The 27,305-nt window shown below is 42.3% G+C and overlaps 1 protein-coding gene across 4 annotated transcripts in view; it reads left to right on the forward strand.

The window, feature by feature from the left end:
* pigk (phosphatidylinositol glycan anchor biosynthesis, class K) overlaps positions 1–27,305 on the forward strand; it is a 214,530-nt gene that overhangs the window by 18,394 nt on the left and 168,831 nt on the right. For all 4 annotated transcript variants that reach the window (XR_011887963.1, XM_072273348.1, XM_072273347.1 and 1 more), the window contains exons 3-8: positions 451–542; positions 2,859–2,994; positions 6,324–6,435; positions 9,596–9,692; positions 11,794–11,911; positions 13,124–13,234. Coding sequence is in view for 3 of the 4 variants with exons in the window: in XM_072273348.1 (XP_072129449.1) it covers positions 451–542; positions 2,859–2,994; positions 6,324–6,435; positions 9,596–9,692; positions 11,794–11,911; positions 13,124–13,234 (666 nt within the window). In the remaining variant the exon portion in view is untranslated. The remainder of the gene's footprint in view (positions 1–450; positions 543–2,858; positions 2,995–6,323; positions 6,436–9,595; positions 9,693–11,793; positions 11,912–13,123; positions 13,235–27,305) is intronic.

Raw genomic sequence — 27,305 nt, forward strand, 5'->3', positions numbered from 1 at the left:
AAAGAAAGAAAAAACTTCTCAGATTAAAGACAAATGGAAGACCGTGATCGCCAACGTCATACAATATGGCACAAAAAAATGATTTTTACAGCTAAGTTTAGAATGCACTGCTTGAAGAAATGGTGGAGGTATTCAGAACATTAAAAAAGTGTCTGCATGAGCATTTGACTCTTCACAGCATAGAATGTAATAGACCCAATGTTGTTAAATGTATAGATATATAGATATATCTATATATAAATATATAGATATCCTGGGCATAAGGATATGGAATTTTGCTCCATGACTTTAAGACTAGTCAATATGATTTATTGCATAAAAATCTTGCTGTTAGTTTGACAAAGAAAAGACAATTGCTGCAGCGCATTTTGTTTTTGCATCTTGTCAGATGCCAATAGATTTCCTGTGATGCGAGTTAATTGCTGTGTTTCTCTGATTCTTGCTCCCAAGGTGTGTACGTCCAGATTCTGGTTCAACTACCGCCACGTCGCCAATACATTGTCAATTTATAGGAGCGTCAAGCGATTGGGGATCCCAGACAGGTAAGAACAGCTGCACTCTCATCTAGAAATACAGAATCTGATTATGTTATAATTGTGTACTGCAATCTTGGACTTTTAAAACATTTTCAACACCTACAGAGTAATTAATTTAATTGAAGAATAAAGGAGTAAACTTGCTTTTAAACAGAGGTTTCTTCAATTGAGGGGAAATCATCCTAATATTCTTGGAGACACAAGCAACAGCTGAAGCTGGAAATCTGGAGTAACACACAAAGGTGTTGGAGAAAGTCAGCAGATCACCCAGCATCTATGGAGGGTTGACCTTTCAGGACCTGAAGAAGGGTCTCAACCTGAAACATTGACTGACCATTTCTCTCCATAGATGCTGCTTGACCCACTAAGTTTTTCCAATGCCTTTGTGAGTTGAACTTAATATTCTTCATAAGGATCTGTCACATGTAGGAGATTTGTGTGCAACAAGATACGATGAGCAGATATCAGTAAAAATGATCAGATGTTAGAGGAAAGGACCACTATTGAATTTGTCATGCCTTGCCCCTCCATCCTCATCTAGACTATATTCATCAGCCGGGAGCCTGTTGGGTGTCGATTGAGGGCTACAGCCTTGGGTTATTCTCCCTCCCAGTTAGGAAACTTGTATCAGTCTTACTAATGTTTGCAAATAGTTATGAAGAGCTTAAATCCAATACTAGTTGTAAATCTCATGTTGAGAGTTTGAAACCATTTGAGTCTTTAAAAGCTGCAATACAGTCTTTGCTGCAGATAGGGTCATAGAGCACTACAGCACAGAAGTATGCCCTTCGGTCCATCTAGTCCATGCTGAACTATTATTCTGTCTAGTCGCATTAACCTGCAACCAGAACAGATCACTCCATGCCTTTCTCATCCATGTTCCTATCCAAATTTCTCTTAAATGTTACAATTGAACCTGCATCCACCACTTTTGCTGGCAGCTCATTCCACACTTTCACCACCCTCTTTTGCCCCTCGTTCTCCTGAAATATTTCACCTTACACCCTTAACCTATAATGACTAGTTCTAGTCCCACTCAACCTCGGTGGAAAAGGTCTTACTTGCCTTTACCCTATCTATACCACTCATAATTTTGTATACCTCTATCAAATAACCCTTCATTCTTCTGTACTCCTGTGAATAAATTTAAATCCTATTTAATCACAAATGAATTATTTTAGATGGGGAGTCGTCCTGACAGCTCGTATATTGGGCTGTGCCCATGACAGTGCAGTAGCTGCTGGCTGGGGTTTGTGTCATGTATCTATATTTTACTTAAATTGCCATGTATTCCAAATAAAGGCACCATGATTGCATAGAGATTAGCATAATACTATTACAGCACCAGTGAACAGCGACTGGGGTTCTGTTCCAGCCACTGCCTGTAAGGAGTTTGTGTATTTTCCCGGTGACTGCATGACTTTTCTTTTGGGTGCTCTAGTTTCCTCCCACATTTGAATGACGTATGAGTTAGGGTTGGTAAGTTGTGGGAAGGCAATGTTGGTACTGAAAGCATGGCGACACTTGTCAGCTGTCTCTAGCTCATATTCGGACTGTGTTAGTTGTTGACACCAGTGGCTGCACAAGAGATTCTTCAAATAATGGAAGTCCAGTGAAACATGCAAAATGCTGGAAGAACTCAGCAGGTCAGGAGATGCTGCTTGACCTGCTGAGTTCCTCCAACCTTTTGTGTGTGTTGATGCATTTCACTCTGTTTCGATGTACATGTGAGAAATAAGGTGAATCTCTCTCAAATCTAAATCATAGCCTCTGCTGTCATCACCAGTGCATTGCTCTGATCTTACATAGCTCAAAGTATCAATCAAGGCTATAGATAATTGGGTGGCGGGATGGAGATACATCTCTACCAAAGGATGTGCATGGTGCTCCTTCCCTTTGCTAGCCTGCAGGTCACCCTTGGGAAAAGAATAGCACCGGCTTAACCCCCCTGATTAGGGTCACGTGAAGCCATGGGATCAGGTGGTGGATGGTCATATGTGCAGCTGGTGCATATCACAAGTCCTGGTTATGTGACCACTGACACCAGGCAGACAATCACTGAAGAGTATTGACAATGGCTGGGGTCACCCATCTTGTAAAAACACTGCCCGGAAGAAGGCAATGGCAAATCACTTCTGTAGAAAAATTTGCTAAGAACAATCGTGTTCATGGGACCATGATCACCCACATCATGCGACATGGCACATAATGATGATGAAGATGTACATTGGTTGAATGTATATACTGGAGGTGGATTTTGCTCCTATATTTCAAACCATCAGCTGCATACTGAATCTAGTTGCTAACTTGTTTCTCTTTCAGTCACATTGTACTGATGCTCGCTGATGACATGGCATGTAACCCAAGGAACCCAAAACCTGCCACTATCTTCAGCCACAGGAACATGGAGCTGAATGTATATGGAGAGAGTGTGGAGGTTGACTACCGAGGCTATGAGGTCAGATTCCTTATTGTACTGTGATGCTGTGTATGGAGTGAAAGTTGCTGGTGTTTGCTCATCTAATAAGATCAAAAGCCCATAAGAAATGGGAGCAGAATTAGGTAATTTGGCTGATTGAGTCTGTTCTGCCATTCCATCATGGCTGATCCAATTTTCCTCTCAGCCCCAATCTCCTGTTTTCTTCCTGTATCTCTTCATGCCTTGACCAATCAATAATTTATCAACCTCTGCCTTAAATACACATAAAGTGTTGACCTCCACAGCTGCCTGTGGCAGAGAATTCCACAGATTCACCACTCTGGCTAAAGATATTCCTCCCCACCTCTGTTCTAAAAGGATGCCACTCTATTCTGAGGCTGTGTCCTCTGGTCTTAGATTCTCCCACCATAGGAAACATTCTCTCCACATTCACTCTATCAATGGAGGAATATCTTTCACCATTGTGGATAGATTTCAATGTGGTCACCCCTCATTCTTCTGAATTCTAGTGAATACAGGCGCAGAGCCATCAAATGCTCTTCATTTGACAAGCCGTTCAATCGTGGAATCATTTTTGTGAACCTCCTTTGAACCTTCTCCAGTTTCAGCACATCTTTTCTAAGTTAAGGGACCCGAAACTGCTCACAATACTCCAACAAGCGAGGCCTCACCAGTGCTTTGTAAAGTCTCAACATTACATTCTTGCTTTTATATTTTAGTCATCTTGAAATGAAGCTAACACTGCATTTGCCTTCCTCACCACAGACTCAACCTGCAAATTAACCTTTGGGAATCCTACACGAGGACTCCCAAGTCCTTTTGCGCCTCAGTTTTTTGTATTTTCTCTCCACTTAGGAAATAGTCAACCCTTTCATTTCTTCTACCGTACACTTCCCAACACTGTATTCCATCTGCCACTTCTTTGCCTATTCTCCTAATCTGTTCAAGTCCTTCTGGAGCCTCTCTATTTCCTAAAAAACTACCAGCCTCTCCACCAATCTTCATATAATTTGCAAACTTTGCAACAAAGCCATCAATTCCATCATCCAAATCAATAACATATAACGTAAAATGAATTGGTCCTATACAGACCCCTGTGGAACACCACTTACCACTGGTAGCTAACCAAAAAAGGCTCCCTTTATTCCCACTGTTTGCTTCCTGCCAATCAGCCAATGCTTTATCCATGCTAGAATCTTCCTTGTAATACCATGGGCTCATAACTTGTTAAGCAGCCTCGTGTGGCACCTTGTCAAGGGCCTTCTGTAAATCCAAGTTACAACATCAACTGATTCTCCTTTGTCTAACCTTGTTATTTCTTCAAAGAATTGGAACAGATTTGTCAGGCAAGATATTCCCTTGAGGAAACCATGCTGACTATGGCCTATTTTATCATGTGCCTAATAATAGTGGGAGGAATTCAACCTGGGTCGCCTGTACTGTAAAGCATGGTGCTAACCACTATATATTATGCCACTTCTTTAGAACATAGGATGTGATTGAACTTGAGGGCACCAAGGTAGCATAGAGGTTAGTGTGTCACTATTATAGCTCAGGGTGTTAAAGTTAAGAGTTCAATTCTAGTGCTGTCTGTAAGAAGTTTGTACGTTCTCCCTGAGACCGCGTGGGTTTCCTCTGGATGCTCCGCTTGCCTTCCACAGCACAAAGATGTACTGGTTAGTTGGTTAATTGATCATTATAAATTGTCCTGTGATTAGGCTAGAGTTAAATAGAAAGTCTGGCTCTTTGGACGGGAAAGGCCTGTTCCGTGCTATATCTCTAAATAAACAAACAAACAACCAAACGTAGAACATTACATTACAGCACAGCACAGCACAGGCTCTTCGGCCCCCAATCTTGCGTCGACCTCTTAACCTATTCTAAGATCAATTTAACCCTTCCCTGCTACATTTTTCCATTATCTTGTTGCCCATCTAAGAGTTTCTTAAATGCCTCTAATGTATCTGCCTTTACCACCAACCCTGGCAGGGTGTTCCACACTCTGTGTTTTTAAAAAAAAAAAAAAAAAAAAAACCCACTTACTGTTGATATCACCTCTATTTTTTCCTCCAATCACCTTAAAATTGTTTCCTCTCGTATTAGCTTTGGGGGCTTGCTTTGAAATAATTTGAGCAAATTTTCAATTTTATTCCTCCGTAAGTTCTTGCTGGGCTGAATTCACTTTCTACAAAAGAGTAGTACCTGTTAATGATGATGGGTGAAAGAGGGAACTCCTGGACTAATTTTAATTGCCTCGGAAGATCAGAGAGGTATTCATCAGAATTGACTCCATCCGTTCCCAAATTGGCCCGAGTTTTGAAAACTGAAACTTAATTAGACCCAGGTGGTTTCTTGACATGGGAGAGGATGTGCACTTCCCTTACTTACTGAATATTGAGAGGCCTAGACAGAGAGGATGTTGAGAGGGTGTGGGGGAATCTCGAAGCAGAGGGCACTGTCTCGGGACAGAGATGAGGTGGAAGTTCTTTAGCAAGTGGGTGGTGAATTGATGGCACAAGGGGACACTCTGTACCAATCACAATTTGTGTTGAGTGTTTTGTTTGGGGTTCAGTGGTTCTAGGCAGTTGAAAACCCAAAAGTGGTTTAGTAAAATCCTTCAAGAATGGAAATCTACCACAATTATCCAGTCTGCCCATAATTACCTCCAGATGCAACTATGTCGTCCACTCTCAATTCCCTCCTCAATTCAGTGAATCCTCCATAAATGGATATAAAGACCAAACAATCCCTATATCCTGTATACAACACTGAAATGATCACAGGACTTGATTTCTGAAGTGTTGGCTAAACGTATACAAGCAATTATTACCCTCAACCATCAGGATCCTGAATCAGTGGGAATTACTTCCCTCATCCCTACACTGAACTGTTCCCACACATAGCCAATGAACTCGCTCTCAAGGACTCTTCGTCTCATGTTCTCGATATTGATTGCTTGTTTGTTTATTATTATTTTGTTTTTCTTTTTTGTATTTGCGGAGTTTGTTGTCTTGTCTTGTATTCAGTTTTTCATTGATTCTGTTGTTTCTTTGAACTTACTGTGAATGCCGGAGAGAAAATTTATCTCAGGGCTGCATATGGTGATGTATGTGTACTTTGATAATAAATTTACTTTGAACTCTGAACGAGAGCCTGCAGATGCTGGAAATCCAGAGCAGCGCACACAAAATGCTGGAGGAACTCAGCAGGTCAGGCAGCATCTACGGAGGGGAATTAAAAAGTCATTGTTTTGGGTTGAGACCCCTCATCAGTGTTGGTTGAGTGGAGGGCGTTGACCTGGACACTGTGGAAAACATTGTCTTCAATTACTTGTGCTTTATTCTCAGGTTACTGTTGAAAACTTCTTGCGGGTGTTAACAGGACGTCTGCCTCCCAGTACTCCCCGATCCAAGCGTTTGCTTTCAGATGACAGAAGCAACATTCTCATCTACATGACTGGTAAGTGTGATGATGGTGGTAGAATACAAACACCACCCAGGTTGAGCTAGTAGCAAGGAAAAAAAAATGCAATATTGACATTCATTTTCAGATAACTAGAATATAAAAACAAGGATGTAATGCTGAGGCTTTCTAAAGCATTTGCCAGACTGTATTTAGAGTACTATGAGCAGTTTTGGGCCCCTTATCATGAAAGTATGTGCTGGCATTGGAGAGGGTCCAGAGGAGGTTCATGAGAATGGCCCCAAGAATGGAGGAGTTTAAGCGTATGAAGAGGGCTTGATGGTCCTGGGCCTGTACTTTTTGGAGTTTGGAAGAATGAGGTGGGATCTCATTGAAACCTATTGAATATTGAAAGGTCTCGATAGTATGTTTGTGGAGAGAATGTTTGCTGTAATAGAGAGTCTGGAGGGACCAGCTGATAATAGAAGGAAGTCCCTTTAGAACAGAGATGAGAAGGAATTTCCTTAGCCAGAGGGTGGTGAATCTGTAGAATTCATTGGTACAATTGGCTGTGGAGGCCAAGTCATTGGGTGTATTTAAATTGGAGTTTGATGGGTTCTTGATTTGTAAGGGTGTTAAGAGGTTATGGGGAGTAGGAAGGAGGATGAGGTTGAGAGGGAAAATATGTAAATCAGCCATGATGAAATGGTGGAACAGGCTTGATGGGCTGAATGGCCTCATTCTGTTCCTATATCTTATGGTCTTAACTCAGATCCAGGGTTTGTCAGTTTAGTTGCTGGTTTCAGGATACTCTTCTTTCAAGACTTCTAATAAGCAGCTGCCATACTTGTATGTGCAGCTAACTTAATAGGACTCATTAACTGACCTTGCTCAATGACGACCACAGAATTTTAATGATGCTCAACACTCACAAAATGCAGGAGGAATTTGGCAGGTCAGGCAGTGTCTACAGAGGAGAATTAAACCTTTCAACAGTGTTGATTGAAGTTCATACCTCTCTCTAGATGCTGCCTGACTTGCTTAGTTCCTTCAGCATTTTGTGAGTGTTGAGCAGCGCAGGAATGTCATCACCTAGAAGTATTGCTAAATAGTTACCCGTTTGTGACCTAGCAATATTTTTCCTTGTCACTGTTTGAATGGCACGGTGGTGTAATAGTGTGGTGCTTTACAGTGCAAGCTGTAAGACCAGGTTTCAGTTCTCACCACTGTAAGGAGTTCGTATATTCTCCCTGTGACTGTGTATGTTTCCTCTGGGTGCTCTGGTTTTCTCGCACGTTCCAAAGACGTACAGGTTAGGACTCATAAGTTGTGGGCATGCTTTGTTGGCACTGAAGGCATGCAACACTTGTGAGTTGTGTCCAGCACATCCTTGGCACAAATGGCACATTTCACAGTATATTTTGATGTTTTTCTTTCAGAATCAGGTTTAATATCACCAGCATATGTTGTGAAATTTGTTAACTTTGCGGCAGTTTTGATATACATGTGACAAATAAAGCTAATCTTTATCTTTTAAGAGCCTATGACACTATTTAGAACATGAATCACAATGTCCCCCTGAAGTCCTGGCCAATAATTATCCTGCAGATAGATTACTGATAGTATAACATGTATCTTGTAAGTCTGTTCAAATTAGCTGTCTCTAAATTGGCTGTTTTGTTTCCTACCTGAGTCGACTATGGATGTTGCATCCTAGCTGTCTAGGTACGCAAGCCTGGAGAGCAAGCTGTTGCCCATGTAGAAAGCTCCCCCCTCTCCACGCATCTGAAGAACTTAAAGGAGTGGCAGAGACTTAGACAGCAGCGTTGCTGGAGTTGCCAGTCAGCATTGAACTCGACATAGGACTGCCTTAGAGACTGCAGCTCCAGATTCTGTCTCCGGGTTTCCTCCCAAAACCTTCCCCATGAGTGGGTATAGTCATAAGCTAGTGGAGCTTCGAGATCAGAGTTTTCCTTCTCCTAAGTAAGCTGTCAACCACGGCTGATGAGCCCCGTCTGCCGGAAGGGACTGTTATTAAGGTGCCCATAACCTGCCTTTGCCCCTTCTCCTGTCAGTAGAAATGGTTCTGCTGGGCTTAGTAGCTAAGCCACACATGAAGGCCAGGAGCTGGACTTGGGTGTCAGAAGCTATTTGAGACACAGAGCATTGGGAGCATTTAATGGGCAGTGGGAGCTTGTCTCCATTACCACCCACAACTGTATCAATGATGACTGCAGTTCAATAAGTACCTCTGTGGTTGTAAAGTGTTTTGAAGTATTCTATATGGAGGTATGAAAATGCAAGCCTTTTATAACATTGTTCAGCAACAGTGTTCAACTGCTCAAACTAATGGGCCAATGATCTGCAGTTGATGTGAAATACCTTTTGAAATGTCCTAAGTGGTGACTGATTGGACTCAACTAAATGTGCCAAATTCAGGCTGTGTGTGTGTGTTAAAATGTTTTGATAAATACCTAGGATGGATTGGGCTGTTCCATGCCAATCTAACTCAGTACTTTGTCCAAGTCTAAATGATTTGTTTACTGTTATCAAATCATCCTCTGTTCTCGATCAATTACAGTGCTTCTGCAGGTCTTTTCATTAAGCTTTTTTGAAAATGCCCCTAGGTTGGGTAGGTCAGTGGTTGAGTTACACTTTTGAACTTGAGCACAACTCCAGTATCTGGGATATCAAAAACACAATATACATAAAAGGCAACACATGCAAAATGCTGGAGGAACTCAGCACGCCAGGTAGCTCCTATAGAAAAGAGTAAACAGTTGACTCTTCAGACTGAGACTCGTCATCAGTCCTGAAACAATAATTATTTTAACATTTACTCCCTAAGTTACGAACCTTTTATGTACTACCCATTCATATGTCGAGTGTTTGACCATAATGATGTAGGAGTGGAATTGGGCCACTTAGCCTATCAAGTCTGCCCCAGCAGTCCATCATGGCTAACCCCATTCTCATGCCTTCTCCCTGTAACCTTTGACACCCTTGCCACTCTCTCAGTTTAGAAGACCAGCAGGATGGATTTGCAGGCTGTTATGAGGCTGCAGTCATCCTCTGCTGCCAGGGAACTTGGATCACATCTGCATTTCTGACTTGTGAACTGTTTGCGTTATGAACAAAACAGAACCTTGCCCTAACCTGGGGAGGAGCGATACTAGCAGAACAATCTTTTCATGCAGAATTTTCATTTTGTTTGAAGGGCATGGTGGCAATGGATTCCTAAAATTCCAGGATTCTGAAGAAATTACAAATGTGGAGCTGGGAGATGCATTTGAACAGATGTGGCAGAAGAGAAGGTAAAAAAGTACTGCTTAATGAATAGGACACTGTAGCCTGGGGGTTATTTAATTTGGTCTCCCACTGGTTGAATGACACTGGTTATCCACAGGGTCAGACCACATTTAGAGTATTGGGTACAGTTTTGGCTCCTGTCTCTAAGGAAGGAAATGCTGACAGTGGAGAGGATCCAGAGGAGGTTTACGAGAATAATCCTGGGAGTGAAAGGATTAATGTATGAGGACCGTTTGTTGCTCTGGGTCTGACTTGTGGGAGTCTGGAGTTTAGAAGAATGGGAGGGATCTCATTGAAAGTTACTGAATATTGAAAGGATTAGATAGAGTGGATGTGGAGAGAATGCTTCCTATAGTGGGAGAGTCTTGGACCAGAGGACAAAGCCTCAGAATAAAAGGATATCCTCACCATTTTTTGCACTACATATATTTTCATATTGTAATTTATGGTATGTTTTATGTATTGTGCTGTACTACTGCTTCAAAACAAATCTCACGACGTGTCAATGATAGTAAACCTGATTCTGATGTTCCTTTATTACAGAGATGAGGAGGACTTTCTTTAGCCAGAGGGTGGTGAATCTGTGGACATATAACTCAGGGAAAATAAATCAGTCATGAGGGAATGATGGAGCAGACTGGTAGTGTTATAGAGTCATACACAACTACAGCACAGAAACAGGCCCCTCAACCAATCCAGTCTGTGCCAAACCATTTAAACTGCCTAGTTCCATTGACCTGCACCTGGACCATGGCCCTCCATACTGTTCCCATCCATGTACCTGTCCAAATTTCTCTTGAATGTTGAAATTTAAATCACATCCACCACTTGCGCTGGCAGGTCGCTCACTCTGAATGAAAAGATTCCCCTCATATTCCCTTAAGGATTTCACCTTTTACCCTTAACCTATGACTTCTAGTTATAGTCTCACCCAGCTTCAGTGCAAAAGCTTGCTTGTGTTTGCACAATTACTTGATGGGCCAAATGGCCTAATTCTGCTGCTATATCTTATTGTCCGAGGTAATCCTTTTCAGGTGTGTGAAATCAGAATCAGAATCCTTTATTATCGCCAAGTATGTGGACGGGGAATTTGCCGGTTTCCCTGTACAGAATCAAAAAGTAAACAAAACAATAGTGCAAATAATTGTGAACTATATACAATGAGGTATACTTGTGTATATACAGGTGGACTTGGTTTATAATAGACTAAAATTCAAGTGTTCATAAGACTGATGGCATACGGAAAGAAACTGTTCTTGTTATTTGTCCTGGCATACAGTGATCTAAAGCGCCTACCAGAAGGAAGGAGTTGGAACAGGTGATGTCCAGGGTGTGATGGGTCTACAATGATGCTGCTTGCTCGCTTCCTGACTCTAGATGCATATAAGTCCTGGATCGAGGGCAGCTACACACCAATAATCCTTTCCGCAGCCCTGACGGTTCTTTGGAGTCTATTCTTGTCTTGTTTGGTAGCTGATCCAAACCAGACAGTGATGGACGAACAGAGAACAGACTGGATTATTCCTGAATAGAATTGAATCAGCAGCTCCTGAGGCAGGTTGTACTTCCTGAGTTGACGTAGGAAATACAACCTCTACTGAGCCTTTTTGTTAAGAGTGTCCGCGTTGGGTGTCCACTTCAGGTCCTGGGAGATTGTGACACCCAGAAACCTGAAGGTCTCCACAGCAGACACTTCTCCACCAGGATGTCAGAGGTACTGAGATGTCTGTGGCACTACACATTTCTTCTGACCTCTGTCCAAGAGTTGAGTACTTTTGGGCTGTTAAGTCAAAGCTCCCGGGTGGATGTGGAGTAACCTACTGGTCTATTGCACTTTGTTGGAGCTCACCACGTGTTAATTTTGCTGCTGTGTTTCCTATCCAGTACTGTGAACACGCTTCTGAAGCTGTAAAGTGCTTGGGAACATCTTGAGGTCATGCAGGGTGCTATAAGTGTAAGCATCTTCATCACTGGAAGAACTGCTAGCTGTTTTCTTTTCTGCTCCAATGGTCTGGGAACTAGGGGAGCCTGCGGAGGTTTCTAGCTGTGTGAATTGAAACAAGGCATCAGCTCTGTAGTAAGACTGATGAATATTTGTTTCTCCAGGTACCACGAATTGCTTTTCATTATTGACACTTGCCAGGGGGCCTCCATGTATGAAAAATTGTATTCGCCCAACATTATGGCTCTAGCCAGCAGCCAGGTTGGTGAAGACTCTCTTTCGGTAAGTTTTCAGCTCAGTTAATTATATGATTGATGATAACCGGGATAAAAACAGAAAGAAAAAAAAACAGCAAGAATTTATAGAGTGAAAAGAATGTTTCTAATTCTTACCATCATAGAATCCTAGTGCACAGGAGGAGGTCTGTTTTTTTTAAGATGAGATTAGCTTTATTTGTCACCAGTACAATCAAAATGTATGGTGAAATGCGTTATTTTGCATGACCAGCAATGCAGTCCGAGGATTGTACTTGGGGCAGCCTGCATGCGTAGCCTTGCTTCCAGTGCCAACCTGGCATGCCCATGAAACACTAAATCAAATCATAACTGTACATCTTTGGAATGTGGGAGGAGATCCACATGGTCATGGGGAGAACTTACTAACTCCATACAGACAGCACTGGAACTTGAACCCTGATTGGTGATTGCTGAATGTGTTTGCCGCTATGCTTTGCCCTATTCTATTCCAGTTATTCAAGCATTCCATTCAAGCTATTCTGCCACTGCTTAACCCTATACTGCAGCTTTTGTCCATAATGAGTTTAAGTTCATTAGTCTTAAGTAATTATGGAGTTATATAGCATGGAAACTGCCCTTTAGCCCAACTATTCCATGCTTACTAAGATATCTATCCAAGTTAGCCCATTGTTCAACTTTTCTAATAAAATCAGATGCCACCACCTTTTCCGAAGTCTTTTTCACATTTTTTAAGGTTTCAATTTAATCAGATGGTGCAAAAATTTGGAATTCATTGCCACAGGTGGAGGCCAAGTCATTAGGTATGTTTCAGGCAGAGGCTGATAAATAAGGGCACCACCAGTTTTGGGGAGAAGACAGGAGCATGGGTTTGAGAGGGAAAATAAATCAGCCATGATAGAATGGCAGGGTTGGCTTGATGGGCCAAATGGCCTAATTCTGCTCCTATGAATTATGGTCTTATAGCATCATTTATAGCTGATTCCAGCTGTTTCCATTAAGAGAGTCCGGTGAATTCATCAGTTGTATTCAGTAGAGAACAGTTTGGGGCGAGACTAAGATGATTAATTCTGTCATACTGATAGAAAACTCGAAGGGTCTCAGCCTGAAACGTTGACTGCACCTCTTCCTACAGATGCTGCCTGACCTGCTGCGTTCACCTGCAACTTTGATGTGTGTTGATAGAAAACTTGCACCTTTCTATTATAGATTCCTTAACCTTGTATCTATCTTTAAATAGCACCAGCCTGATCTTGCCATTGGAGTCCACCTGATGGACAGGTATACATACTACCTCCTTGAGTTTCTGGAAGATATTCGACCAGCCAGCCAGAACAGCATGATTGATTTGGTGAGTAGCTTTAACGCTGGGAAAGTTGATTGAGTTTTGCTTTTGAAGATATTGGTTATCATTTAGTTGATTGCATGTTTGTGGGTTTGTTAGAATTTTGTTGGTTTTGTTTCCACACCAGAGTCTTGATCACATAGTCAAGTTTGCACTTGGGTGGTATATTTACACAGTGTCAGAGATGCTGCCTTCTCAATTGAATCACTGAACCAAGGATCCATCTTACCTTCTGGACATTGTAAAAATTTTTGTGGCATCATATGACAAACAATGTTGTTAATTATCTCTCAAGATTTGTTGAAGAATCCTAGTCTTACAGGACAGAATCAAGCCTTTAGGTCCATCGAGTCTGTACAGATCATTGTGCATCTTCCGTTCAGGTGGCGGCACACTCAGATGCAGTGGCCTCTTGGGGATCAACCAAAGGAGTTTTTATCTTTTTTAAGTGTCTTTTTTACGATTGCAAGACTATCCTGGGCCTTAACTTCAGGTACTACAGGTCTACCCCATCAGGGAGTTGATGGAGGAGCTGGAATAGCTGGATTTGGTGTGCACTGTATTGTTGCCTGGTACAGAGTTGATGCGCAATGTTGGCCATTGATAATGTAAGATGCTGCAGGCCTGTTTCCCTTGTTTGTTGGCATGCCAGATGGCGGGGTGGGGGGGGGGCGGGGAAGCTACCATGGCCTCGGTTGTAGTGAGGACTAGGCCTCAAGCTACAGAGGGTCATAAATTTAGTTAGCCGCATCTTGGATACTTGAAAACAAAGTACCCAGGACATCTTCAACGAGCAGTGTCCCAGAAAGCCAGTGTCCATTATTAAGGACCCCCAGCACCCAGGACATGCCCTTTTCTCACTGTTACTGTCAGGTAGGAGATACAGTGATTCAGGAATAGCTTCTTCCCCTCTGCCATTCGATTCCTAAATGTACATTGAACCCGTGAACATTACCTCAGTTTTTAAATATATATTGTTTCTGTTTTTGCATGATTTTTAATCCTTTCAATATACATATTCTGTAATTGATTTACTTATTTATTTTTTCTTCTATATTATGTACTGCATTGAACTGCTGCTGCTAAGTTAACAAATTTCACGTCACATGCCGATGATAATAAACCTGATTCTGATTTACCTTAATGACTTTTTTATTTACCTTCTGTTGGTTTTTAAAAGCTTCCCTGTCCTCTCATTTCCCATTAATTTTTGCTCTATTATGTGCTTAATATGTTGGCTTTTGGTTGGCATTGATTTCTCTTGTTAGCCACGGTTGTGTCCTCTTGCCTGGGATGTACATATTCTGTGCCTTCTGTATTGCTTCCAGAAATTCCAGCCATCGCTGCTCTGCCATCAACGCTGCCAGTGTTCTTTTCCAATCAATTCTGGCCAACTCTTCTCTAATGCCTCTGTAATTCCCTTTACTCCACTGTAATACTGATACATCTGACTTTAGCTACTGAGACTCCTGAACCAGAGGACCTTAACTTAAGATGAGGGAGTGCCATTTTGCGTTTAGATTGGGAAAAAGTTCTTCAGTCAGGGTGGTACGAATCTTTGATATTTCTCCATTCTGGAATACTACTGACTAGTTTGAAGGCTGACCTTGACAGGTTTTTGGATGTTAAAGGGATTGATGGCTATAGGGTTTAAATAAGAAAGTGGACAAGATTGATCTGACTGAATAGAATAGCAGAAGATGCTTGAAGATCTGTGTGGTCTAAACTTTTAATTATGTTCTGAAGTACGAGGTAGCCAGTAGAGGTCTGGAGAGGAAAATGATGGTAAATTCCACTGAGGAACACAGCTGCTCTCAGCAATTGGATGACCCAACTCTGGCATAATGATTCAAATATCTGATGCTGTTGATGTTTTCCAGAAATTATTCCAGATCATTGGAAATGTTGTGTTTGTTCGAGTTATTCAAATAACCTTGATTATTAAATAACCCTCCATTGCATCTCGGCCTGAACCATCAACTGTTTATTCCCCTCCATAAATGTTGCTCGACTTACAGAGGTCCCCCAGCATTTTGTGTGTGTTGCTCAAGATTTCCTTCAGTGGAATCTCTTGCGTTTGTACCCATCTTCTTGTTTTTGTAAGTGCATATGCAAGGATGTGGCAAGTGCACCTATTGGTCATGTGGTGAATGGGCCTCCTACACACGGAGGGCTCTCTCTGTTTGTGCGGGCTTTCGAGTGTGCACGTTTCCATTTCAGTGGCACCAGTTCATCACTCCCACACTGTAGGTTGCTTAGGATGTATCGTGGCTACGTGACTCCTACTGCTCTGTTGTTCTTACTCCGTGTGCATGTAACAAGTGCTTCCCTGGTTGTGCTGATGGAAGGTTCTTTGGTTGTATTTGAAGAATGTAAGAATTGCTCAATGATAAAAGTCCGAGTCATCTTGTTTACCTTGTCCGGCGTGAGGAGCAATTTTGAATACTGGATTATAAATCTTCAGCGTGCTGTACATTTCGAGCTATGGATACTTAGACACTGAGCATGTTCGAGGCTGAACTATTAGATTTTTGGACATCAAATAGATCAGAGGAAGTGGAAATGAGTGGGCAGGTAGATTTGAGCTACACGTTCAGTGTGATCTTTTGGAATGACAGAGCAGACTTATCAGGGTTGATACAGGGAGGGTGTTACCCTTATTTGAGGTATCTATAACCGGGTGTTCATGGTCGCAGATGAGGAATACAGGTCATTTAGGACTGGAATGAGAAGTTTATCCATGCAGGAAGTAGTGAAACTTTGGAATTCTATATGCCAGAGGGCTGTGAAGTCACTGAATCCATTTAAAGTACAGATCTCTGCAGAGATGACGGGATATGGTGATTGTGCAGGATAACGGAATGGAGATGGAAGATCAGCTACAATATTATCAAATTGATATGTAGACTTGAAGAGCTGGATGCCTACTCCTCCTCCTAATTTATACTTTTTTCTCTTTGGATCTGCGTGGTCTACCCCATCTTTTTCTGATATTTGTGTGCATTCTAGTACAAACGTTTGTAGTTAACAGATCAATAATGTACATAGGAATATGAGGAGGATGCCATTTGGCCTAGTCTTAGAGTCATAGAACACTACAGCACAGAAATAGGCCCTTCAGCCCATCTAGTCCATACCAAACTAATAATCTGCCTAGTCCCATTGACCAGCACCACTGTACCTTGCTGCCTCACAGATTTTCTCCTATGGCTTTAATTGCTTATATATTTTAAGCTAATTTGCTATAATTTAAACATTTTAAACACTTAGTTCTTAATAGTTAGAAATTCCTGAATGTCAGACCTTCAAGTTTGTCTTCTTAGAATAAAAGCAAATTGGGGACTAAAAACTGCAGGCCCTGGAATTCTGAAGTAAAATCAGAAGATGCTGGAAGATCTCAGCAGGTCAGGCCGCATCTGAGGAAAGAAACAATCTTGATGTGGGACCTTCAGTCTGAAATGATAATAAGGTTTCTGTTTCTGTGGAGGCTGCCTGACTTGTTGAGAGTTTCCAGCCAAGTGTTTCTGTTTCTGTTACAAACTCTCTCAGATTTGACAGCTGCTGAATTTGGGATGGGGGTTTTTCAGTGCACTGCAGGAGTCCATGGCATTTCTGGCCAGCAGGGATGATGCCCAACATCCTGCCTAGGTAACTTGTATGATATAGCAGTGAAGAAGTGATTGTGGATAGTAGACCCATGCCAGCAAAATCCATGGCTATCATTGTAAGGGTCATGTCCTTAAATTCCTTGAGAAGTATTCATTATAATAGGTCATTTTCAAAACTTAATGAATTGACAATATAGACTGTGAATTAAAGTTATTAAATGAACCCTTGGTTTAATTAGCTGATTTCGATCGCAGTGTTAATAAGGCTGTAGACTCAGTCATAGATTTCATTAATTTCATGATCAAATTGAAATGGTGCATGCTCTATTTTATGGAGCCAATGTTGCAACATTTCAGTTCCTTTCTTTTAATTCGGCTCCCTTAACATCAGAGATTGCTTACAGTATACAATCTGAAATTCATACTCTTCAGACATCCTCGAACCAAGAGACTCCATAGAATGAGTGATAGACCATTGTAGCCCCTGAAGCTCCCCTCTTCTCACCCTCCAAACAAGCAGCAACAACAGCATCAAACCCCCTCCCCCCCACTCGAGCCACATTAGTTCAGGTGACTAAAGAATTCTAGTAGTAGTGTGATCACTCGAGTCGACAATGGTATTCTGCTGCATCCTTCCTGTGCCTTCTTTCTCGTTGTGATGTGTTATCATCTTCTGCAAACTCCACTGTTGAGGTCTTGGTTGGATTCCTCTTTGTCTGTGTGACCTTAACTCCATGGGTGACCCTACCAGGAGCTAAGCTCCGGACGGTATTGCTCTTGGGATCTCAGGAACGTACCAGCCTCTCAACCACAGTAGGGTGACGATCCTTAACAAAGGTTCATAGAAGTGTCTTTCAAGTTCAAACCCTAGTGCAGCTCTTGTACTTTGTAAAGCAGTTTGATACAGTTTGGTGTAGACGTCATGGGAAATGGATAGAAAAGGCCTATTTGACTTTTTGCGTGTGTGACTGTGAGATTGGATAAAATTGATTGTAAGGTCTTACAATTATGTCACACTCTTTACAGTGTCAGCACAGCTGTCAGTGTACATTAGAGCCAGAAATACACTCATTGTTATAATGTAGGAATCAACTTGCATGCAACAAGGTCCCACAATTGATAAAGTAACAGTGACTGCATAATCTAAAGTACTGTTGATAAGGGATATACTATGCTGGCTCTGGAAGCATGGCAACACTTGTCTCCAGCACGTTATTGGACCGTATTGGTTGTTAATGCAAACAACACATTTCTCTGTATGTTTCAATATACATGTGACAAATATGGCTGAATTAGGGAATGTCAGCATGGTTTTGTGCAGGGCAAGTCATGTCTTACTAACTCGGTTGAGTTTTTTTTAATGGCATTACAAAGATGATTGATGTAGGTAGAGCTGTGAATGTTGCCAACATGGATCTCTCAAAGATGCATGATTAAGATGCATCGGCCAATATTGAATTGGCCATTTGGATTCAGACCTGGCTTGCCCATAGAAGACAGAGGGTAGTGGTTGAAGGGATTTATTTTAGCTGGAGGTCTGTGATTAGTGATATTCTGCAGGAATCATTTCCTGGGTGACAATATTTTTGAGGACCTAACCTGGATGCAACATATTGCTGCAGCTATAAATATGGCAAGAGAGCAGCTATATTTCATTTGGTTTTTGAGGAGATTTGGTTTGTCAATGAAAGCACTTGAACATTTCTACAGATGTACTGTGAAGAACATTCTGACTGGCTGCATCACTGTCTGGTATGGTGGTGGGGGGTGGACACAGTGTGGCTATTGCACAAGATCGAAGTAGGAAAATTAATCAGCTCCATCAAGTGTACTAGCCTCCGTTGTATCTAAGGCATCTTCAAGAAGCAGTGACTTAGGAAGGCGGCATCCATCATTAAGGACTCATTGTTATGGGAAGCAGGTTCAGAAGCCTGAAGGCACACACTCAGCGATTCAAGAGCAGCTTCTTCCCCTTTTCATCCAATTTATGAATGGACATTAAACCCATAACCAGTACCTTGCTACTTTTTTGTTTCTTTTTTTTTGTGCTACTTATTTTAACTTAACTACAAACGTATTTAGTAGACGTACAGTTGCAAGAAAAAGTTTGTGAACCGTTTGCAGTTACCTATTTTTCTGCATGAAATACTCATAAAATGTGACCTGATCTTCATTGAAGTCACCATAATAGGCAAACACAATCTACCTAAACTAATAACATAAAAAATTGTTCTACATCTCGTCAATACTGAGTGCACCATTTAAACCATCACAGTCTAGCTTCAAAAAGTATGTCAACCTCTGGGATAATGCCTTCTATAAAAGCTATTTGGGGTCAGATATTCCAGTCACTGACATGAGATTAGAGGTGTGGGTTGTAGAGGTGCCCTGCCTTAAATCAGGCAATTGCAAAGGGTCACGAACCTTTTCTTGCAACTGTATATACTTACTGTAATTTAGTTTTGTCCTCTATATTTATCATGTATTTTATTGTACTGCTGCCATAAAGTTAATGAATTTCATGACATCTGCCAGTGATATTAAACCTGATTCTGATCTGTGCTGGGACTTCTGTTGTTTGTGTTGTATATAAATGACCTGGATAAAAATATTGATGGGTGGGTAAGTAAGTTTGCAGATGGTATGAAGATTAATGGTGTTATGGATAGTGTAGAACACTGCAAAGAATACGGTGTGATATAGATCAGTTGCAGACATGGGCAGAGAAATGGCAGATGGAGTTTAACCTGGACAAATGTGAAGTGTTGCATCTTGGTAGGTCAAATAAAAACATTACACTGATAAAGGCAAAACCATTTATATTGTTATTGAGCAGAGAGTTTTTGGGGTCCAAGTTCATAGTGCCCTGAAAGTGGCTACACAGGTTGATAGGGTGTATGTAGGGCGGCTAAGAAGGTGTATGGCATTCTTGCTTTATTAGTCAAAGCATTGAGTTCGAGTGACAGGAAGGTACATTGCAGCTTTATAAAACTCTAGGCTGTATCAGGAGTACTGTCTGCAGTTCTGGTCGCCCTATTATGAGATGGGTGTTGAGGTTTTGGAGAGGGTGCAGAAGAGGTTTACCAGGATGCTGCCTGATTTGAGGGCACATGCTATAATGGGAGAAACATAGAAACATAGAAAATAGGTGCAGAAGTAGGCCATTCGGCCCTTCGAGCCTTCACCGCCATTCAGTATGATCATGGCTGATCATCCAACTCAGAACCCTGTACCAGCCTTCCCTCAATACCCCCTGATCCCTTTAGCCACAAAGGCCATATCTAACTCCCTCTTAAATACGGCCAATGAACTGGCCTCAACTGTTTCCTGTGGCAGAGAATTCCACAGATTCACCACTCTCTGTGTGAAGAAGTTTTTCCTAATCTCGGTCCTAAAAGGCTTCCCCTTTATCCTCAAACTGTGACCCCTCATTCTGGACTTCCCCAACATCGGGAACAATCTTCCTGCATCTAGCCTGTCCAATCCCTTTAGGATTTTATATGTTTCAATAAGATCCCCCCTCAATCTTCTAAATTCCAATGAGTATAAGCCTAGTCGATCCAGTCTTTCATCATGTGAAAGTCCTGCCATCCCAGGAATCAATCTGGTGAACCTTCTTTGTACTCCCACTATGGCAAGGATGTCTTTCCTCAGATTAGGGGACCAAAACTGCACACAATACTCCAGGTGTGGTCTCACCAAGGCCTTGTACAACTGCAGTAGTATCTCCCTGCTCCTGTACTCGAATCCTCTTGCTATGAATGCCAGCATACCGTTCGCCTTTTTCACCGCCTGCTGTACCTGCATGGCCACTTTCAGTGACTGGTGTATAATGACACCCAGGTCTCGTTGCACCTCCCCTTTTCCCAATCGGCCACCATTCAGATAATAATCTGTTTTCCTGTTTTTGCCACCGAAGTGGATAACCTCACATTTATCACCATTAAATTGCATCTGCCATGAATTTGCCCACTCACCCAACCTATCCAAGTCACCCTGCATCCTCTTAGCATCCTCCTCACAGCTAACACTGCCGCCCAGCTTCGTGTCATCCGCAAACTTGGAGATGCTGCATTTAATTCCCTCATCTAAGTCATTAATATATATTATAAACAACTGGGGTCCCAGCACTGAGCCTTGCGGTTCCCCACTAGTCACTGCCTACCATTCTGAAAAAGTCCTGTTTATTCCCACTCTTTGCTTCCTGTCTGCCAACCAATTCTCTATCCACATCAATACCTTACCCCCCAATACCGTGTGCTTTAAGTTTGCACACTAATCTCCTGTGTGGGACCTTGTCAAAAGCCTTTTGAAAATCCAAATATACCACATCCACTGGTTCTCCCCTATCCACTCTACTAGATACACCCTCAAAAAATTCTATGAGATTCGTCAGACATGATTTTCCTTTCACAAATCCATGCTGACTTTGTCCGATGATTTCACCGCTTTGGTTGGACAAGCTTGGGTTGTTTTCTCTGGAGAGGCTGAGGCTGAAGGGGGATCTGAAAGAAGCTTATAAGATTATTAGAAGTATAGATAAAATAGACAGTATCTTTTTCCCAGAGTTGAAATGTCTAATATCAGAGGGCATGTATTTAAGGTGTGATGAGAGGTTTTTACACAGAGTGGTGAGTGCCTGGAATATGCTCCCTGGTGTGGTGGTAGAGCCAGGTACATTAGGGACTTGTGAGAAATGTTCAGGTAGGCATGTGAATGGAAGGAAAGGGAAGCATATGGATATTGTGTAGGCAGAAGAGATTAGTTGGCCATTTGATGACTAATTTAGTTAGTTCAGCACAGCTTTGTGGACCGAAGGGTTTGTTCCTGCACTGTGCTGTTCTGTGTTCCACCAGGGCAGCTGTCCCTCAATACTGTGCTGAAGTTGTGTGCTCAGATATTCAGAGTCAGAATCTAACCTACATCTATCTGACAAGGCAGCAAATTGCTACCATCATAGCCATCATATGATTGATTCATCATTAGCCAACAGAACATTGTGTGATTTGAGCATTATTCCAGGAATCTTCCGTAATTATGCAGTAGCACGAACAGTGACTGCATCAAAGCCATCAATCTGAGTGTTGCTTAGTGACCAATTGCCCACCTGCTGCCCGCCATCAGAACCAAACTGGATTGCTTTGACCAAGGTGTTACAGTTTGAAGGGGAAGGTATCATTCTCCCAGCAAGGCTCTCCAAAACTCAGTTGGAGTGTGATATAATTCTTCCAAAAATGACCCACTTTTAAGTGAAAACCACACAGTGAAGTTAAAACCTTCTCTTGATGTCCTTAACCACAACTAATCGCCAATGCATCACTGAATGCACTGAGGCACTTAGTTTGATGAGCAGTAATATGCAGGTGCAAATTACTTTGGAGCCCATTCATCCTTTCAAACTGGCACACATTATTTCTGATTCAGTGTGAAACCATCTTTCCTGAACAAACCTAGGATAAGTGGGATAAGCCTAGTGACGGAAATGCTGAGGAAGCTGATTTTGAAAAGCATTATCCAGAAGCAATGTTTGTGGCTTGTCACTTCAGGGTTTGAATGTTCTTCAAAATTCAAAGCAAATTTATTTTCTAAGTACGTATATGTTACCATCTACTACCTTTGGCAATTGGGAAGGAGGTACAGGAGCCTTAGGACCCACACTACCAGGTACAGTTATTGCCCTTCAACCATCAGACTCCTGAACCAGCACAGATAATGACACTCACCTTAACATTGAACTCATTCCACAACCTACAGACACACTTTCAAGGAGTCTACAACTCATCTGCTTCATATTATTCTTTTTATTCTTTTATTATTTTTGTATTTGCATGGTTTGTCTTTCACACATTGTCTATCAGTCTGTGTGTGTAGTTTTTCATTGATTCTGTTGTATTTCTTTGTTCTGCTGTGTTGTATACCTGCAAGAAATGAATCTCATAAAGTTCAATGTAAATTTATTATAAAAATACATGTCACCATATACTACCCGGAGATTCATTTCCTTGCAGGAATTTACAGGGGAGAAAAAAGAAATACAGTAGTTTAAGAAAAAATACATAAAGAGTGACAAACAGCCAATGTGCAAAAGATGACAAGTTGTGCAAATAAAAAATCATACAGGTTGAGTACCCCTTATCTGAAGCTCCAAAATCCGAAAATCTCCGAAATCTGAAATATTTTTCATGACGTCCCAGATGGTGTGCAGGTGTCTGTGCACCACAGACAGTTCTGAGAAGTCACCTCGTATATGTAATGAACTGAAGTTAGTGTAAAATAGAAAACACTGCATAAAGCAAAAAATGAAGATCTTGATCGTGTATTGAAGGAGTGAATTCATCAGTGTCAGAGTATATACGGTGGCATGCAAAAGTTTGGGTACCCCAGGTCAAAATTTCTGTTACTGTGAATAGCTAAGTGAGTAAAAGATGAACTGATTTCCAAAAGGCATAAAGTTAAAGATGACACATTCCTCTAATATTTTAAGCAAGAAAACTTTTTTATTTCCATCTTTTACAGTTTCAAAATAACAAAAAAGGAAAAAGGCCCGAAGCAAAAGTTTGGGCAACCTGCATTGCAGTACTCAGTAACACCCCCTTTGGCGAGTATCACAGCTTGTAAACGCTTTTTGTAGCCAGCTAAGAATCTTTCAATTCTTGTTTGGGGGATTTTTGCCCATTCTTTCTTGCAAAAGGCTTCTAGTTCTGTGAGATTCTTGGGCTGTCTTGCATGCACTGCTCTTTTGAAGTCTATCCACAGATTCTCGATGACGTTTAGGTCGGGGGACTGTGAGGGCCATGGCAAAACCTTCAGCTTGTGCCTCTTGAGGTAGTCCATTGTGGATTTTGAAGTGTGTTTAGGTTCATTATCCTGTTGTAGAAGCCATCCTCTTTTCATCTTCGGCTTTTTTACAGATGGTGGGATGTTTGCTTCCAGAATTTGCTGGTATTTAATTGAATCCATTCTTCCCTCTACCAGTAAATGTTCCCTGTGCCACTGGCTGCAACACAAGCCCAAAGCTTGTGCTGGTCCTAGGATAGATTGTCTGATATGTTAATACCAAGGAAACAGGTTTTATCAGCGTAAGTTATAAATGTCTTGCACATACTGGACTACATTGCTACTCCTGATATAGGGTCATGACAGCAACCTTTCCCTCAGAAGGAGTAGCGGACCGCACGACCCAATTTACATCGGTGGTGCGCAAGTGGAACAGGTCAAAAGCTTTAAGTTCCTCGGGGTCAATATCACAAATGACCTGACTTGGTCCAACCAAGCAGAGTACACTGCCAAGAAGGCCCACCAGCACCTTTACTTCCTGAGAAAACTAAAGGAATTTGGCCTGTCCCCTAAAACCCTCACTAATTTTTATAGATGCACTGTAGAGAGCACTCTTCTAGGGTGCATCACAACCTGGTGTGGAGGTTGTCCTGTCCAAGACCGAAAGAAGCTGCAGAAGATCGTGAACATGGCACAGCACATCACACAAACCAATCTTCCGTCCTTGGACGCACTTTACACTGTACGCTGTCAGAGCAGTGTTGCCAGTATAATCAAGGACACGACCCACCCAGCCAACACACTTTTTGTCCCTCTTCCCTCCGGGAGAAGGCTCAGGAGCTTGAAGACTCATATGGCCAGATTTGGGAACAGCTTCTTTCCAACTGTGATAAGACTGCTGAACGGATCCTGACCCGGATCTGGGCCGTACCCTCCAAATACCCGGACCTGCCTCTCGGTTTTTTTGCGCTAACTTATTTCCTATTTTTCTATTTTCTATTTATGATTTATAATTTAAATTTTTAATATTTACTATCGATTTGTAATCCAGGGAGTGGGATGCGCAGAATTAAATATCGCTGTGATGATTGTACGTTCTAGTATCAATTGTTTGGCGACAATAAAGTATAAAGTGTCAGAAAAACAGAAGAGATGGTTATTGACTTCAGGAAGGGGGGAGGTGCACACCCATTTGTTTATATCAGTGGTGCTGAGGACAAGAGGGTTGAGAGCTTCAAGTTCCAAGGAGTGATCATCACCAATAGACAGTCCCAGTACAACCACTTAAGTACCTATATGGATGCATCATAGCTTGGTATAACAACTCCTTTGCTCGAGACGGCTAGGGACTGCAGAGTTGTGGACACAGCTCAGAATATCACGAAAGCCAGCCTCCCCTCCATAAACTATGGTTGTACTTCTCACTGCCTCAGGAAAGCAGTCAGTAATCACAGATCCCACCCACCCCGGGCATTCTCTCTTCTCCCCTCTGTCACTAGGCAAAAGTTACAAACCCGTGAAATTGCTACGCTCTGTCTGCCAGAGAAGGCAGGATCTCCCAGTGGCCACACATTTTAATTCCATGTCCCATTCCCATTCTGATATGTCTATCCATGGCCTCCTGTACTGCCAAGATGAAGCCACACTCAGGTTGGAGGAACAACACCTTATATTCCATCTGGGTAGCCTCCAACCTGATGGCATGAACATTGACTTCTCTAACTTCCGTTAATGCCCCTCCTCCCCTTCTTACCCCATCCCCGATTTATTTATTTATTATTATTTTTCCCTTCTCTCTCTCTCTCTCTCTCTCTCTCACACACACACACACACACACACACACACACACACACACACACACACACACACACACACACACACACACACACACACACACACACACACAATAACTCCTTGCCTGCTCTCCATCTTCCTCTAGACTTCAGGAAAGCAAAGCGCATCGAGCACTCTGCTCTGCACATATACGGGAAAGAGGTGGACAGAGTAGAGTTTCAAGTTCCTCGGCGTCCACATCTCGGCTGACCTCACCTGGACTGCCCATATCTCTTATCAGGTGGGGAAGGCCCAACAGAGGCTCTACTTCCTAAGGAAGCTAAAGCACGCTCTCCTCCCTCATCACCTGCTGGTCAACTTCTATTGGACAACTATATGCCTCCTGACATATTGCTGTGCAGTGTGGTTTGCCAGCTGCACAGAACAGAACAGGAAGGACTTGCAGCGGATGGTGAGGGTAGCAGAGCGGGTTATTGGCACAACATTACCCTCCCTCAGAGACATTTATACTGGCAGACTTCAAAAGAAGGCTACTTGTATTTCAAAGGATCCCACTCATCCTGGACATCACCTGTTTTCTCCTCTACCTTCTGGGAAGAGATACAGAGCATTAAGGACGAAAACAAAGAGACTCCTTAACAGCTTCTACCCACAAGCAGTGAAATGTATAACACCCCCTTCCCTTCTCCTGCCCCCCTCCTAAGACGGCGGCAGCTAAATGCATCACACTTCCAGGAATGGCAGGTGTGCAATAGTCCTACCCCCCCATCCATATATTATTAATTTTGGACTGCACTCCAGAGGTTTTAGAGTTTATTTTATGTATATATTCTTTGTCGTGCTGCAAAACATTGAGCTGCTGAACTGTGTTTCATTGCTCCACAACAATGACAATAAAGATATTCTTATTCTTATTCTTAGTGCTCCTCTCCCCCTTTCTTTCTCCCTAGGCCTCCCATCCCATGATCCTCTCCCTTCTCCAGCCTTGTATCCCTTTTGCCAATCAACTTTCCAGCTCTTGGCTCCATCCCTCCCCCTCCTGTCTTCTCCTATCAGTTTGGATCTCCCCCTCCCCCTCCCACTTTCAAATCTCTTACTATCTCTCCTTTCAGTTAGTCCTGATGAAGGTCTCGGCCCAAAATGTCAACTGTGCTTCTTCCTATGGATGCCGTCTGGCCCGCTGTGTTCCACCAGCATTTTGTGTGTGCTGCTTGAATTTCCAGCATCTGCAGATTTCCTCATGTTTGCGTGGAGTATTGTGAGCAGTTTTGTGCCCCTTATCTAAGAAAAGATGTGATAGCATTGGAGGGGGTCCAGAGGATGTTCTGGAGAAAGATCGTGGGAGTGAAATGGTTAACATGTGAAGAACATTTCATGGCACAGGGCCTGTACTTGCAGGAGTTTAGAAGACTGAGGTCTTTTTGAAACTTAACAAATATTGGAAGGCCTTGATAGAGTGGATGTGGAGATGACGTTTCCTATTGTGAGGGAGTCTAAGACCAGAGGGCACAGCCTCAGAAAAGAGGGACATCCATTTAGAATAGAGATGAGGAGGAATTTCTTTAGCCTGAATGTGGTGAATCTTTGGAATTCACTGACGCAGACAGCTGTGGAGGCCAAGTCATTGAGTACAGTTAACTCAGGGGTTGATAGATTCTTGATTTGTTAGGTTACAGGGAGGAGGCAGGAGAATAGGGTTAAGAGGGATAATAAATCAGCCATGCTGGAATTACGTAGTTCGACTGTGAATGTCTACAAGAAAATAATTTTCGGTATGTATGTGGTGACATATGCATACTTTGATAATAAGTTTACTTTGGGCTTAGGCTGCAGTCCAGTGGAGGAGCGAGGAGGTTATAGATTGCTGGACTATACTTCACGGCTGGCACTGATGATCC

The sequence above is a fragment of the Mobula birostris genome, chromosome 12 (genome assembly GCF_030028105.1).
Source record: "Mobula birostris isolate sMobBir1 chromosome 12, sMobBir1.hap1, whole genome shotgun sequence".
Lineage (NCBI taxonomy): Eukaryota > Metazoa > Chordata > Chondrichthyes > Myliobatiformes > Myliobatidae > Mobula > Mobula birostris.